Below are 16,165 nucleotides of genomic sequence, written 5' to 3'. Positions count from 1 at the left end.
GCTCCCATCTCTCCCCTTTCCCAAAGACATGTAGGTTGGTAGGTTATATACTATATATCAGACTCAATGATAGCTTCTATCCAGTCTTGATGAAGGGTCTTGGCCCGAAATGTCGACTATTTATTCCCCTCTATTGATGCTGCCTGACCTGCTGAGCTCCTCCAGTACATTGTGTTTATTGCTCTAGATTTTCAGTACCTGCAGTACCTCTTGTGTCTATAGCTTCTATCATGTTGCTATAGAGTATTGGACCCCTAGAAGGATAAGGTGGACTCCTGGCTTCACAATCTACCTCGTTATAGTCTTGCATCTTATTGTCTGTCTGCACTGCACTGCCTCTGTAATGCTTTACTCTGTGTTATTTATTTATTTTATTGAGATACACTGCGGATTTGGCCCTTCTAGCACTTTGAGCTGCGCCGCGCGGCAATTCCCCGCTTTAATCCTAGCCTAACCTCGGGACAATTTACAATGACCAATTAGCCTACCAATTGGTATGTCTTTGGACTGTGGGAGGAAACTGGAGCACTCGGAGAGAGCCCACGTGGTCACAGGGAGAACATACAAAACATCTTACTGGCAGCGGCAGGAATTGAACCCGGGTGGCTTGTACCGTACAGCGTTGTGCTAACCACTACACCACTGTGCCACACTATTCCTTTATTACTTTCCCTTGTCTTTTTCACTGCACTATTGTAACAAAATAATCTACGAATGACAAACTTTATCACTGTACTTTGGTACATATGACAACAGTAAACTAATTTACCATTTTAATTGATTATTGTAAATTGCATCTAATGTGTAAATGAATGGTAGAATCTGGGGTGAGTTACAGGGAATAAAGGGAGAATAAAGTGGAATTAGCGTCAATGGCTGCTTCACATGTGGCACAGACTCGGTGGATCTGCTTCTGTGCTGTGACCATATTCAGCAGAAAGATCAACTGAGATGATGTTAAAGACAGAAGATCAGAACTGATGCTAAAATATGCTCGGATGTACAACACACACACATTGCTGGAGAAACTCAGCAGGTCAGGCAGCATCTACGGAGGGAAATAAATAGTCAAGGTTTCGGGTCGGGACACTTCAGCAAGCCAGAATAAGAAGGTGGGTAAAGGGGAAGAGGAGGAGGAGGAGAACCACAAACTGACAGGTGATAGGTGAGACCAAGTGAAGGGAAAGGCAGGTGGGTGGGGGACGAGCTTACGATGTAAGAAGATGGGAGGCGGTGGGTGGAAGAGATACAGGGCCAAAGGAATCTCATAGGACAGGACAGGGGACCATGGAATAAATGGAAGGAGGTGGTGGGCAGGTAATGAGGATGAGGGATGAGAAGGGGTGAGAGGGTGAACAGAATAGGGAATGGAAAACAAGGGGGGGAAGAAAAAAGAGGGGCATGACTACCAGAAGTTAGAAAAATCAATGTTCATACCATCAGGTTGAAGGCTAACCCGGATAGAATATGAGATGGGCCCAGACCATATGCTTCTTTTAAAAATCTGACAGGAGATTTAGAGCAATTGGAGCCTTTTGTATTGGATTTGGATTTGAAGCCTATATAGTTCAATAGCAGTCATCCTAATAATTATCCGAACAGCCTTCTTGAATGAGGTTTTGCCTGTTGCCAATTTAACTGATTGCTATGTATATTCATTTTCAGCTCGCCCTGTCACTGAACAGATTCCAAAGTTCATGGTACCAGAAGGGACATCAAGCAGCAGAATCATTCTACGAGAAGAGGACCTGTTACTGGAATGTATTGCATCAGGAGTGTATGTAAAGCCAGGGCTCTAGCCATCTTGTAAAGTCACTGACTGGGTGTGAGAATTGGACTTCATTCCTATAAAACAGAAAGAGAAAATGCTGCGAGCACTAGTCCGGTCAGGGAAGAGAACCAGAGTTCACATTCGAGGTTGAAGCCCCTTGTCAGGAAGAGGATAAGGAAGCTTGTTAAGCTGCGAGAAGAGAGTTGGGGAGGAGGGGGAGTTGTCTCCGATCGGTTATAACCGGGGTGAGCATGGCGATAAACTGTAAACAGGGTTACCTGATCAGTGAGTGAAGAGGGCAGTGAGATGGTGAGCAGCGTGTACAAAATGCTGGAAGAACAAAAACGTCTTCAAAGCCTCTTTTCCAGTCCTGATGGAGGGTCTCAGTCCGACATGTCACCTGTTAATACCCTGCCATAGATGCTGCCTTATCTGCTTGGTGCATGTAGGTCTGCTCTTGTAGACCAGGCCATCGGGGCCTGAGCAGCTTGTACAAAGTGTTTGGAATTAGGAAGCTGCTTCATCCAATAACCAACACCTCCAGCCTTGGTTTTTAGCGCTCAGATCTCTTTATACTTTATACTTTATTGTCGCCAAACAATTGATACTAGAACGTACAATCATCACAGCGATATTTGATGCTGCACTCCCCGCTCCCTGGATTATAAATATTAAATATTAAAAATAGTAAAAATTAAATTAAAAGTAAATATAAGCTCACAAACAACTACCGCATCTGGCTCAGATGCACAATGCTACCCCTGACACTCTAAATGTAGGAATTCTTTAGAGTTAAGCCAGGTTCCCTTCAATCCACCTCCAGTTAATTCTGCTGGAACTCGGCAGGTCAGGCGGCATCTATGGAGACAAATAAAGGGTTCACGTTTTGGAACATGACCCTTCATTGGCCCAAAACATCGACTGTTTATTCTTCTTCATACTGCAGATGCTGCCTGACCCACTGAATTCCTTCAGCATTTTGTGTGTGTTACTCTGGATTTCCAGCATCTGCAGAACCTCTTGTGTTCCAATTAATTTTGCTTTGTTTTCTTTTCAGGCCCACACCAGATATCATTTGGTACAAGAAAGGTGGTGAGTTGCCGTGGCCAAAAGTGCGAATGGAAAACTTCAACAAGACGCTAAGGATCATGAATGTCTCAGAGGAGAACTCGGGCGAGTATTTCTGCCTGGCATCCAATAAGATGGGGAGCATTAGGCACACCATCACAGTGAGAGTAAAAGGTGTGGACTCTGTTCAATTCCCCACTGCCACATTCAGCCTATCTCCCCCACCCTCTCTTTCCATCCCACCAAGTAATATGTTTACTTTGAAGTCTTCCTTTTCCCTGAATTGTATTTAATACAGTAATACATTATACAAAAACTATAGAGAACTGTTAGGTGCAGGACTTGAATATATCCAGAACAAAGAAACAGGCAGGAAAATCATTGTGGGCACTGCCCACTCTGTAAACTTCCTTTTCCAAAAACTCCTTTCTGGAAAGTTCTGTAGAACTATTAAAATAAAAATTTCCTGCCATCTTAAAAGTTTCATCCCCAGTCAGTTAATCTGATCAGCCATTCTAGTTCTCCCCCTACCCCATCCCCATCACTGCACTGTAGAAGCTTCAAACCACATTTTATAATGATTCAACACACACAAAATGCTGGAGGAACTCAGCAGGCCAGGCAGCTCCTCAGTTTTTTCTCTCCAGTCCTGCTTGAAGGGTTTCGGCCCGAAACGTCGACTGTACTTTTTTCCATAGATGCTGCCTGGCCTGTTGAGTTCCTCCAGCATTTTGTGTGTGTTGCTTAGATTTCCAGCATCTGCAGATTTTCTCTTGTTTGTGATTTTATAATGATGTTTATATTGTAAATGCATACTGGTATTTATTTATGCACATCTTATTCCATATATGTCTGTTAACCACTAAATTTATTTGCTCTTTTTTAGATAATTCTTTATTCCATAAAATTGTTCAATGTTTTTGTTTCTATGTTGCATGTTTCACCTTGACCAATACACCACAGCACGTTCCAAATACGTGCAAATATATTTCACCAAAAAAAGTTGTTTCGATATCCTTGATAACAGCTCGTGTAGACCTCTGCCATTAAGTAGGATCATGGCTGATCCTATAAACAGCACTTTCCTTCAATCTTTTAATTCCTGCACAACCAAAGCCACTCATTCCCTGTCTTTCATTGCAGTGTTTTGAGTAACCAGAGTGTTAATCCAGCAGAATAACCATTTTAAGATTTATGAGACTCCTCCAAACAATGAGTGGTTTTAACTGTTATGAGGGTCTGAATTCCCAGCAAAACCCTAATGTTTATCCCTTCTGAGAGGCACAGAGTTGTATACCAGTGCAACGTTTCCAATGGGACAGATAATTACTGGCCAATGCATTTATCAGCATGCTAGGCATGATTTAATGGCTATTGATTTCCCCTTTACAGAGCTTTTGCCCTGACAAATATTATATTTGGCACAACCTCAAGAAGCACCCTTTAAAGGGATCTGTAGTGGGTTTAGCCATGTTCCAATCAAACTTGAGTGCAGTTTATTCTAATGAAACATTTGATGCTAATACATAGATTTGGATTGTTTAATCTGTCATTTGTTTAATAAGTTTGTATTTATCTGCTAATTTTCGAAGCTGCTCCATATTGGCTGAATGAACCCCAGAACCTGGTGCTAGCTCCTGGGGAGTATGGCAGACTGCTGTGCCGGGCCAATGGGAATCCCAAGCCCAATATCCAGTGGCTGGTTAATGGCGAGCCCATAGAAAGTGAGTCAATGATTACAGTGCCATCCTTGTACACGTCACATATAGACCATTGTTTCTCTGTTGGGTCCTATGAAATTGTCAAGTCAAGGTGAGTATATTGTCATGTGCACAAGTACGGTGAGGTACAGGTACAAAGAAAAACTTGCTTTCAGCAGGCACATAGGTTTGGACAAAGCACAGAACATAAATTTACATGCATGCAATATAAATTGGTATGCATTTAGAAGGGGAATTTAATATAATTAAAGCATTGTATAGTATAATCTAGTGGAGTTTGAATAAGCAAAACTTACAGGAGCTTCAGACAAGCCATAAACTCTAACAGCAAGGAACTCCCTCCCTGCTCATGTTACTTACATACACCTATCTACTGCCTGTTACACCGCCGGCGTTTAAGGCAGCAATGAAGGTCCTCCATCTCTGGCAGTGTTTGGAGCTTCCTTCATCGTGTCAGTAGCTCGATTTTCACTACTGTTGGTCATGAAAGTTCCAGGTGGAGACTCAGGAATAACGTCGCACTCAGATGTAGAAGGATTCTTCATTGCTGTTTCCATAACAGCTTTGTTTTTACTGGTCAGGTTGTTAGCCCTGAGCTGAGCGCCCGCATCTGGAGGACCAGTAGACCCCTCTTTGTCTGACCTCTTCCCTTTGACCTGTTTGATATGAGCAACCTACCAAAAGCCAAAGCATAAAGCCCTGACTCCAGCAAACATAGCTCGCCAGGTCATTAAGGCACGCAAACCTCCAAACCATGACGAGGTCGTGGTCCTCTTGGAGGAGATACGCATGGGTGGAGGTCTTATTTTCTCTGACCATAGGACTTACATTATAGTATTCAAATACATACTTCTCATCGTGAGCAGCTTTTCACGCTTCATATTCTGGGATACAAGGGAGTATCTGAGAGAATATGAATTAAACAATGACGCATTTATCTCTCTTTCACTGAAGAGGTTCGTCAGAATCTGAATCGAGATGTTTCTGGGGACACAATCATCTTCCGAGAGGCACAGATTGGAACCAGTGCCGTGTACCAGTGCAATGCTTCCAACGAGCACGGATACTTACTGGCCAATGCATTTGTCAGCGTGCTAGGTACGACTTAATGGCTATTGATTTCTCTTTTACGATGTTTCTTGAGTGGAAAATGTTTGGCTGCTGCCAGAGAAAGTGGCAAGTGCAGGTACAATTACATATATAAAATACATTTCGACAGGTACATAGACAAGAAAGGTTTAAAGCAGAGATTCCCAGCCTGGGGTCCATGGACAAAGTTCCATGGCATAATAAAGTTTGGGAACCCCTGGTTTAGAGGAATATGGGCCAAACACAGACAAATGGGACGAGCTGGACAGGCAACTTGTTTGGCATGAATGAATTGAGTCAAAGTGCTGACTTCTGTGCTGATTTAACTCCATGACTAATTTCATATAATAGTGGTGCCAATGGTTTAGATTTCACATCAGGAGTTGTAAGTGTTAGATCAACAAATGCTGCCACAATTGTTTCAGAATGGAACTAATTAAACCCAACTGCATGTGTTCAGTGTAAGTAAGGAGCTTCTCAATTGGTTTAGGGAATAACATTTTTTCTGAAGATAGCAGAAGGTCTTTGACTCCCCCAACCTCCAGGCCACACTCACACATACACCATCCTCTTCTCCCCTCTCCCGTGACCCATGGCCCATGAGCTAGGCATGCATTCTATCCAGTCGTCTCTAATTGCTCCACAAAGGCAGAGCTCACAAAAGGAAAGGCTATTCAGTGCTGTTGTTCATTTACCTTCTACATCCTGGAGCACTGAATATATGTAACCTTTCACTGAGGCAGTTGTTCTTTATTTAAACTGCATGCACAGTGCATTGTTACAAACACTCAGTGGCCAATTTATTAGGTACCTCCTATACCTAATAAAGTGGCCACTGAGTGTATGTTCATGGTCTCCTGCTGCTGTAGTCCATCCACTTCAAGGTTCAATGTGTTGTGTGTCCATAGATGCTCTTCTGCCCACCACTGTTGTTGTGCGTGGTTATTTAAATTACTGTTGCTCTCCTGTCAGCTTGAACCAGTCTGGCCATTCTCCTCTGACCTCTCTCATTAACAAGGCATTTTTGCCTTCAGAACTGCTATTCACTGGATTTTTTTGTTTTCCGCACTGTTCTCAGTAAACTCTAGAGGCCGTCGTGCATGAAAACCCTAAGAGATCAGCAATTTCTGAGATGCTCAAACCACCTCTTGGGCACCAACAATTATTCCATGGTCATGAGAAAAAGAAAATAAATCACTCATAACTTAGCAAGATTTTATTCATTTGGCCATATATACTTACCTGGCAGGGGAGAGCCTGTGATCAGAAAGGTCATTCTCCTAGGATGAGGCTACCCCATTGCATTTTGTGTGTGCTGATGCCTGTCGGAGAGACCATGATCGGAAAGATTGTTCTCCAAGGACTGCACTATGTGTTTGCTGATGCCTGCAATGTCCACAAATGCAGTTTACTCAACTGCAAAATTTGTGGTGGTGGGGCACAAGCTGCATTCGTGCTGATGTCAGCATAGTAACATAGAAGGGTGTGATGGTAGTGTAGCAGTTAGCGCAATCATTTTACAGCGGCAGAAATCACTGATTTGTGTTTGATTCCTGCCGTTGTCCGGAAGGATTTTGAATGCTCTCCTGTGACTGCTTGGGTTTCCTCTGGGTGCTCTGGTTTCCTCCAGGTGCTCTGGTTTCCTCCCACATTCCAAAGATGTACAAGTTAGGGTTAGTAATTTGTGGCTTCCTGTATTGCCACCGGAAGCATGGAGACACTTGCGGGCTGACCCCGGCATAATCTGTGGATTGTGTTGGCCGTTGACTCGAAATGGCGCAATTCACTGTGTGTTTCAATGTTTCAGAATCAGTTTTATTATCACCGGCATGTGTCGTGAAATTCACTGTACATGTGACAAATAAAGCTGAATCTTCTTCAGTGGTGAAGAACGGTGTTCGGCACCATCCACCTGTGTTTGACCGGCCTTCCTCTCCCTCTTGCTAGTGCTGTCGGAGGAAAGTGCAGGAGTTTTGGGATCCTCTGTGACAGGATTGATCAGCAAGGCTGTGGACTCATTTTGTGGTCGTGTTGCATTGTGTTTCTGGATGCTAGTTACTCTTTTGCTGATTTTGAGTGGTTTGTTCAGGGTGATGGATGCAGACTGGGGGTGTTTTGGCCAGGAATGGCCCTGTGGCCTACATTGGCTAGCAGCATGGCGCTGAACTGAATTGTACTGAATACCACTGGACTCCTGATGTTTGATATTCCATATATTGTTCACTCACTTTCTGCAGTTTGCACAATTTGTTCTTTTTTTCATGCATTGGGTGCTTGATGTTTTTTTGAACAGGTTCCATGGTGCTTTTTTATTTTGTGGCTGCCTGTGGGAGGACTAATCTCAGAGTTGTATTCTGATACATACTTTGATAATAAATGTACTCTGAATCTTTATAATCTTCTTCAATTATCATATTCTCTAATATGATCCATTCACGGTCAAAGACTAGGTCTGCAAAGACAGTGGTACCACTGAATGCAAGAATATCTATGTTGAAAGGACACTCCATGACGCTAACTTCTACATGCGTTCAGGAAGTTTGACGTGGGCAGCTGATGGAATTTCTTTGTTTACAGATGTAAAACCCAGAATCCTTTCCAAACAAAACCAGATCATCAAGGTGATTGAAAATAACCGGACGCAGCTCGAGTGCAGGTTCTTTGGCTCACCAATCCCCATCCTGCGATGGTAAGGAGCAGCTTACTGAACTGTCAATCAGTATTACATTCTAGTTGTAGAATCGATATAGAAACACACCATTCAGTCCATCAGCTCATGTTCTATATAAGCTTCTTCCAAACTTTATTCAGCTAATCTAGCCTTCTGTTTCTCCATATGGGTTTATCCATTTTGCCCTTGAATCCATCCATGCCATTTCACGTTGAACGCAGTTTGAGTCGATGCAGTGGAGGTTTAGGTGGAGAATTCTAGATATGATGGGAGATTGTCTAGGCTTTATCTCTCTAGAACACAAGATCCTGGAAGAGATTTAACTGGGCTAAATAAAATTACCAATGTTTTAGTTAGTTAGTTTCATTCCCTCCCTCCCTTCCTCCCTGCAATCCCCCAATTTAATCCTAGCCCAATCACAGGACAATTTAAAATGGACAATTAACCTACCAATTGGTACGTCTTTGGACTGTGGGAGGAAACCGGAGCATCCGGAGGAAACCCACGTGGTCACACAGTGAACATAGAAACTCCTTACAGGCAGAGGCGGGAATTGAACCAGGGTTGCTGGTACTGTAAAGCGCCGTGCTAACCACTACACTATCGTGCCACCCTAATTATTGTCGTTCAAGTGTACACAGGTATATAGCTAAAGGAAACGTCCCTCTAGGACCAAGGTACAAGACAAAGTACATGCATCACATACAGTACATAAAATTAACACAATGATATAAAGTATTGAGTATAGGAGTTGGGATGTTATGGGGAGGTTGTATAAGACATTGGTGAGGCCAAATTTGGAGTATTGTGTACAGTTCTGATCACCTAACTATAGGAAAGGATATCAGTAAGATTGAAAGAGTGCAGATAAGATTTACTAGGATATTGCCGGGTCTTCAGGAGTTGAGTTACAGGGAAAGATTGAACAGGTTAGGAATTTATTCCTTGGAGCATAGAAGAATGAAGGGAGATTTGATAGAGGTTTACAAAATTATGTGGGGTATAGACACTTAGAGGAGGAGAGATAAATATGAGAGGACATGGCTTTAGGGTGAAAGGGGAAAAGTTTAAGGGGAACATTAGGGGGAACTTCACTCAAAGAGTGGTGGGAGTGTGGAACGAGCTGCCATCTGACGTGGTAAATGAGGGCTCACTCTTAAGTTTTAAGAATAAATTGGATAGGTACATGGATGGAAGAGGTCTGGAGGTTATGGGCTGGATGCAGGTCAATGGGACTAGTGGAATAATGTCTCAGCTTAGACTAGAAGGGCCAAATGGCCTGTTTTCTGTGCTGTAGTGTTGTATGGTTCTATATTAACAGATAATAAAACATTTGTAGATGTACAAGTTGACATAAAGTCCATTGACAACATATAGTTGCATAAATATACAACAGTAAAATGCTACTGGCACCATAAGTCATGTGTACTGGATGGGAGCAGAGTGTTTAGAAGTCTCAGATTCTGGGGGAAAGACGCCGTTACCCAGCCTAACAGCCCTTGTTCTTACACTGTGGTACCTTCTGCCTGATGGTAGGAGGTCAAAGAGATTGTGGGATGATGGCCTTGACAATGCTGAGGGCACTGCAAATGTGCTACTTCTGGAATATGTCCTGGATGGGGAGCCTCTTGAGCAGGACTCCTACCATTAATCAAAGGGTCCGTGGACCCCAGGTTGGGAACCCCTGCTAAAATTGCGATAGTTGGGGAATTAGAGGGAAAAAAGGGATCGTGAAGGTTGAGACTTTATTGGTCTTTATTGGTGGGGGATATTCCCAAATTGGCATTGGCCTCTGTGTGGATCCATTCTCCCACATGGATTTGTGTGGGATGCAGCACATAAATATTCTATTAGACACAGTGGGACACCCAGCATGAGTCAAACTGTCTTTCTTTGTGTTTCATTGCTCATCACTTTGTACCATTAATTGATGTCCCGTTCTCTCTCTGAAGTGGTTCTTTTATGATTTGAGGTTTAAGGATGGACAGGGCAATAATCTTTATGGTGGGAACTACATCATCCACGATAACGGCACTTTGGAGCTGCGTCGGGCTCGGAAGTCAGATGAGGGAACCTACACTTGCATAGCAACCAACACATTGGGAAAGGCAGAGAACAGGCTGCGGCTGGAAGTCAAAGGTAAGGTTTGTTGTGCAATGCAGCAAAGACTCTTGTCACCTTTAGAGCAATTTGACACGAAATTTGTTTTCCTTTTTGAACAATGAATTCTCCATTTTCTGTTCACCTGCTCTCCTTTGTCCCTGGTCTCTCTCCTGATCCACCCAGTTCTTCCTACATTCACCTCAGCTCCCTCTCATCACCCATTGCATCTGACCATCATTCGCACACTCGTCCTACTGGGTACCCTCCTCCCGCTGTTCCCATTCACTCTACCTACCTCCTCGCTTGATTCCATGCTCCGCCCTCCCCTCCTATCAAATTCCATCATCTGTAACCTCTTTGCCATCTCCACCAATCAGCTCTCAGCTTCTATTTACACTCTCTTCCCCTCCATCCACCTATCACTTGTTAGCTCTTGTTCCACCACATCCCTCCACCTTTATATACTGGCCATCTCCCCTCTTACCTTTCAGTCCTGATGAAGAGTCTTGACCTGAAATGTCGAATGTCCATTTCCCTCCACAGACGCTGCCTGACCCACCGATTTCCTCCAGCATCTTTGTGTTGCTTGTATTTCACTTGTCTGTCTTTAATATAGAACCAACAAGGATTATAAAGGCCCCAGAATCCATTACAGTTAAGAGATCACATGCTGCCAGATTTGACTGTAAAGTGAGGCACGATCCAACGTTGCGACTGAAGGTAACCTGGTTGAAAGACGACAAAGTTCTCTCCTTACCGTGGAGGTGAGTGCTGCATCCTCCTGGCCGCCATCATCTTCATGTTGGCATGGTGCATCTGCTGACCCGATTCATTCCCGGGTACCTGGAACTACGGCACAGATCGTTCATTCATTTTCTTTTACTTTTAAGGCTGGTGGTTAGATCATAAGAGATAGGAGCAGTATTAGGCGATTCAGCTCATCGAATGTGCGCCACCAATCAGTCACCCCTAAAGGTTAATTTGCAGGTCGAATCAATGATGAGGAAACCAAATGGAATGTTAACATTCATTACGAGAAAATTAGATTATAAAAGCAAGGTATGTAATGTTGAGACTTTATAAGGCACTGGTGAGGCCTTGCTTGGAGCATTGTGAGCAGTTTTAGGCCTTTGAGAAAGGATATGTTGACATTGGAAAAGGTTCAAAGGAGGTTCGTGAAAATGATTCTGGAATTCAAAAGCTTATCATATGAGAAGCATTTGATGGCTCTGGGCCTGTACTCACTGGAATTTAGAAGAACAGGGGAGGGGGGAATCTTATTAAAACCTATCGAATGTTGAAAGGCCTCACTAGAGTGAATGTAGAGAGGAAGTTTCCTTTGGTGGGGGAGTCTAAGACCAGAGGACACAGCTTCAGATTAGAGGGACGTCCATTTAGAACGGAGATGAGGAGGAATTTCTGTGGAATTTGTTGCCACAGGCAGCTGGGGAGGCCAATTCACTGGCTATATTTAAGGCCGAGGCTGATAGATTCTTGAATAGGCAGGGCATGAAGGGATACAGGGAGAAGGCAAAAGATTGGGGTTGAGAGGGAAATGGATCAGCCATGATGAAATGGCAGAACACACTCAATGAGCCAAAAGACCTAATTCTACTCCTATATCTTCTGGTTTTATTTATTTTCCTCAACCCCATTCTTACTGTGACTTTTAAGTTTTTTACCATTCGAGAATCTATCAATTCGGAGAAGAATGAAGTGGACGTTTCAGGCCTACATTCATCCTCACCTGGCTTAACCAATCACCTTCCAGCTTGTACTCCTTTCCCTCCGCCCACCTTCTTAGTTTGGCTTCTTCCTTCTTCCCTTCTAGTTCTGATGAAGGGTCTCGGCCTGAAATGTCAATTCTTTATTCTTCTCTACAGATGCTGCCTAACGTATTGTGAGTTCCTCCAGCATTTTGTGTGTGTTTCTCTAGATTTTCATCATCTGCAGGATCTCAATACTCAGAGTACAAAGTCAACTTTAATGAAAACAGGAATTGCTAGAAACAGTCATCAGATTAAACTGCCTGTGTGGGAAGAGAAAGAGTTAATGTTTCAGGTTGAAGGCCCAATGTCAGTTTTGTTGTTCAACATTTTATGTTAGTTCTCTTTCCTTTTCCACAGAAGTGGCCCTACCTGCTGAGTATTTTCAGTTTTTTTTTAAATTTTAGATTTGCAGCATCTGGACTTTTTTTGCTTTCAACTCTGCCTAGCTGCAGGGTGGCATTAATGTCCAAGTCTTCATTCATGGAAAATAAAGTGCACAACAACCACCGAAGGGTGGGGCCTACTGCCACTGTCGAAGGGTGGGGCCTACTGCCACCGTCGAAGGGTGGGGCCTACTGCCACTGTTATAAATTTGGAAAACCAGTTCCAATGGCACCAGAGAATTGATAACCGGTCAACTGAATCCAGGCGCAGAAGGGTGACCACCTTTCTCCTTTTAAAAGGAATCTGAAGGGAACTTCTTCACTCAAAGCGTAGTGCGAGTGTGAAACAAACTGCCTACAGAAGTGGTAGATATGGGACTGATTACAGCATTTAAAAGAAGCTCGGATAGGTACATGGATGAGAGATGTATGGAGGGCTTTGGTCCAGCCACAGGCAAATGGACTAGAAAGAAGACTAGTTTGGAATGGACTAGATGGGCCAAAGGGCCTTTCTTAGTGCTGCAATACTCTGTGGCTGCACGTGCCTCATCAGATTCGATCAACATCTCATTGATGTGGGAAAGATACTCACTAAGATGAGACAGTCACACACAGGGATGCCATCTCCTGATTTGGATGCACCACACTTAATCAGGTTGGGCCAAACCCTTGGTGATCTCAGTCAGACTCTTGTTGGGAATGAATTCTCTGTGCGTGACTGTCCCATCTTAGTGAGCATCTTCCCCATATCAGAGGAGCTGATCGAATCTGAGAGGGCACTTAAGGTCATAGAGTACTACAGTACAGAAGGAGGCCCTTTGGGCCAGCTACTCCATCCTGACCTGGTCTTCTTCCTACTCCCATCTACCCGCACTGGGACCATAGCTCTCCTTACCCATCTCATCCATGTACCTATCCAAACTTCTCTTCAACATACAGTTGAACCTGCTTCCTCTGGTTCGCTGGAAAGTCAGATCCTCAAACATTTAGGTCCAAACCTTAACCCCAGTGGCCCATATGGGCCAGTGCATGGGTGTGGACTAGTACTTTAAGGAAAGAATAAAAGGAAATGACAAGACCATGTTTAATTTCAGGGCAAAGGAAGACGAGGACTCTTTAACGATCATCAATGTGTCTGAGCGAGATGAAGGAACCTACACCTGTGTAGCCCGCACAGACCTGGACAGAGATTCAGCCAAGGCACGTCTCACTGTTCTAGGTAAATTTAATGATCTTGTTGGTTCTGCAGTTCCAAGTCACCAAATGGGAAATGAAGTGGATTAATCAATTATTTAAGGGGAATCTGCGATGCATTACGAATAAACTCCTGTTGGGCTTCCGGATGGGTACAGGAATCATTTACAACCGACGAGTCAATGACAAATTCTGCCATCTCCTTCAGGGATGATGACTGGCAAGACTAATCTGGTGGTGCTTCCCTGTTGTCCATCCCCCCCGATTGGTTAGTCCTCATCCAATCAGGTTTCCACTCTCCCACCTTGTTTACAATCGAATTCCAGTTCTTACTTAAAGTGAGACCTTCATCTTTGTTAAAATTGTTTTCCTCTAGTTTTACTTCAATACCTTCCTTTACCAGGTGGTCCCAAATGCCAATGGTGTGGCACAGTAGTTTTGTGCCGTCTAGCTCAATCCTATGGCCATTGCTAATGCCATGTTCTGCTACTGCCGATTTCTCCAGGAAACTCAAATGGATACACCTCCTGTGCTCCCAAAGCTCTATGTAAGAACGGAATTCAATTGTAAACTAGGTGGGAGAGCAGAAACCTGATTGGGTGAGGACTAACCAATCAGGAAAGACAAACGACAGGGGTATAAATACACTGGACTAGATATACCTAAGCATCATCCCTGAAGAAGATGGCAGAGTTTGTCATCAAAATGTTAGTTATAATCGATACCTGTATCTGACTGAAAGCCCGAGAAGAGTTTATTCGTCTTTTACGCTGGGAAAGGAGTAGATCTTTAACAATGAGATACATTAAGTCCTCGTGTTTGTCCATCAAAGTTCAGCAGCTCAGGCAAAATAATTAACTTTAAATGATGGACAGCCATGAAGACTAAGGCACAGTGACCTTTGCTTCAGAAGTGTTCATCTGATTTAAAAGTTCTTTCCATGAAAACTCACCCAAAATAATTTCAGTGCTGTTTTACTCTAGTACTGAAATCTTTCATATAGGCCAGTATACCTCTTGCCTTCCTAACTGTACGGTGTACTTTGTTATTCAAATACATGTACATGGACACCAGCTGAACACCAGCACCAGTCCATCTCTCACCAATTATCTTACCAAACTGGTACATGTTTTTCCTCAGATATTCTATCTTCCCTTCCTTTGTCCATTGATCAAGTCTGTCCATATTTCCCTGAAGCCTCTCTCCAACCTCCTTACATTCCCAATATTGCCAGCCAACCTCACATGATCAGTAAACATGGGTATAATGTACACTGGTATCCACATCCAAATCACTTATATTGTGATCAGTTGAGGGTCCAGCAGCAATCCCCAGGCACAACCACCTGGGGATTTCAGGGCAATTACTTTATTATTTCTGCTCCATTTTCTGACGTTTAACCAATGCTCAATCATCACTATATGTTACTCTCAATACTGTGTGCTCTAATTTTGTTTAATAAACTTGAAGATTAATTAACACTAACAGATTATTTCAGAACACATGAGATCCCCTATTAGAAGATGCAAGTAAGTTAATATCAAGGATGAACTAAGTTCCTTTGTTCCATCAACTATCAAGTCTTTAAATTAGGAACAGATGGTAAGTGGATTGGTGCATATCATGATGTCATTGTGACAAATACTGAGTTGTGACATCCTTAATTTACAGAATCCAAACCAAACTAGTGCCAGGGCAAACATTTTTAGAAGATAGATAGATAGTAAGTTGGTCCTGAAGATTTGGTCACCTGGGAAGCATGATGATTTGGTAAATTGGAACCAAATCTGGCTTGGTCATGGAAATCAGGAAGAGGAGTGTTCCTCTGGAGAAGCTGAGGCTTTTCTCCCTGGAGTATAGGGGGCTGATGGGTGATATTATAGTTGTAAAAAATCATAAAGAGTTATAGATAAGGTGATGGTCACAGTTTTTATTCCCAAGGTTAGGGGTGTGTAAAACCTAAAAGGGATAGATTTTATGGGGGGGGGAAAGGGGGAGAAAAAGAGGGTGGTGGGTATGTGGAACAAGCTACTGGAAGCAGCTGCAGAGGCCCTATACCATTTAAAAAACATTTAGACAGGTACATAAGGCAGGTTTAGAGTTATATGAGCCAAATGCAAGAAGATGGGACTAGCTCACATGGGCAGCTTCGATAGTGTGGATGAGTTGTGTTGAAGGGTCTGTGTTCAGAAAGTTTAACCCTTCATTTTACCATCAGTCATTAGCAGGGAAATGCATCACACTACACATTCTAATTCCACCAGAAACAAAAGTTGAACAAGGCAGAAATGATGGATAAGCAACCCAGAGGTGGAGTCTTTGTGTTTACAACAACCTTGTTGCAGATTGAAAGTAATACTGTGTGCCAGTTCTTAACAATAATTCATTTGTTTAAC

At 43.1% G+C, this 16,165-nt stretch overlaps 1 protein-coding gene and 1 pseudogene across 1 annotated transcript in view; both read left to right on the top strand.

Moving 5' to 3' along the window:
* nfasca (neurofascin homolog (chicken) a) overlaps positions 1 to 16,165 on the top strand; it is a 171,470-nt gene that overhangs the window by 75,109 nt on the left and 80,196 nt on the right. The window contains exons 9-16 of the mRNA XM_072277651.1: positions 1,666 to 1,777; positions 2,829 to 3,013; positions 4,432 to 4,563; positions 5,515 to 5,658; positions 8,227 to 8,338; positions 10,293 to 10,459; positions 11,040 to 11,187; positions 13,670 to 13,794. Coding sequence (XP_072133752.1) covers positions 1,666 to 1,777; positions 2,829 to 3,013; positions 4,432 to 4,563; positions 5,515 to 5,658; positions 8,227 to 8,338; positions 10,293 to 10,459; positions 11,040 to 11,187; positions 13,670 to 13,794 — 1,125 coding nt within the window. The remainder of the gene's footprint in view (positions 1 to 1,665; positions 1,778 to 2,828; positions 3,014 to 4,431; positions 4,564 to 5,514; positions 5,659 to 8,226; positions 8,339 to 10,292; positions 10,460 to 11,039; positions 11,188 to 13,669; positions 13,795 to 16,165) is intronic.
* Positions 6,884 to 7,115, top strand: LOC140210172 (U1 spliceosomal RNA; annotated as a pseudogene).

The sequence above is a fragment of the Mobula birostris genome, chromosome 14, assembly GCF_030028105.1.
Source record: "Mobula birostris isolate sMobBir1 chromosome 14, sMobBir1.hap1, whole genome shotgun sequence".
NCBI classification, from domain to species: domain Eukaryota; kingdom Metazoa; phylum Chordata; class Chondrichthyes; order Myliobatiformes; family Myliobatidae; genus Mobula; species Mobula birostris.
The sequence above is the reverse complement of the archived record's forward strand: the minus strand, read 5'-3'. Positions and strand labels throughout refer to the sequence as shown.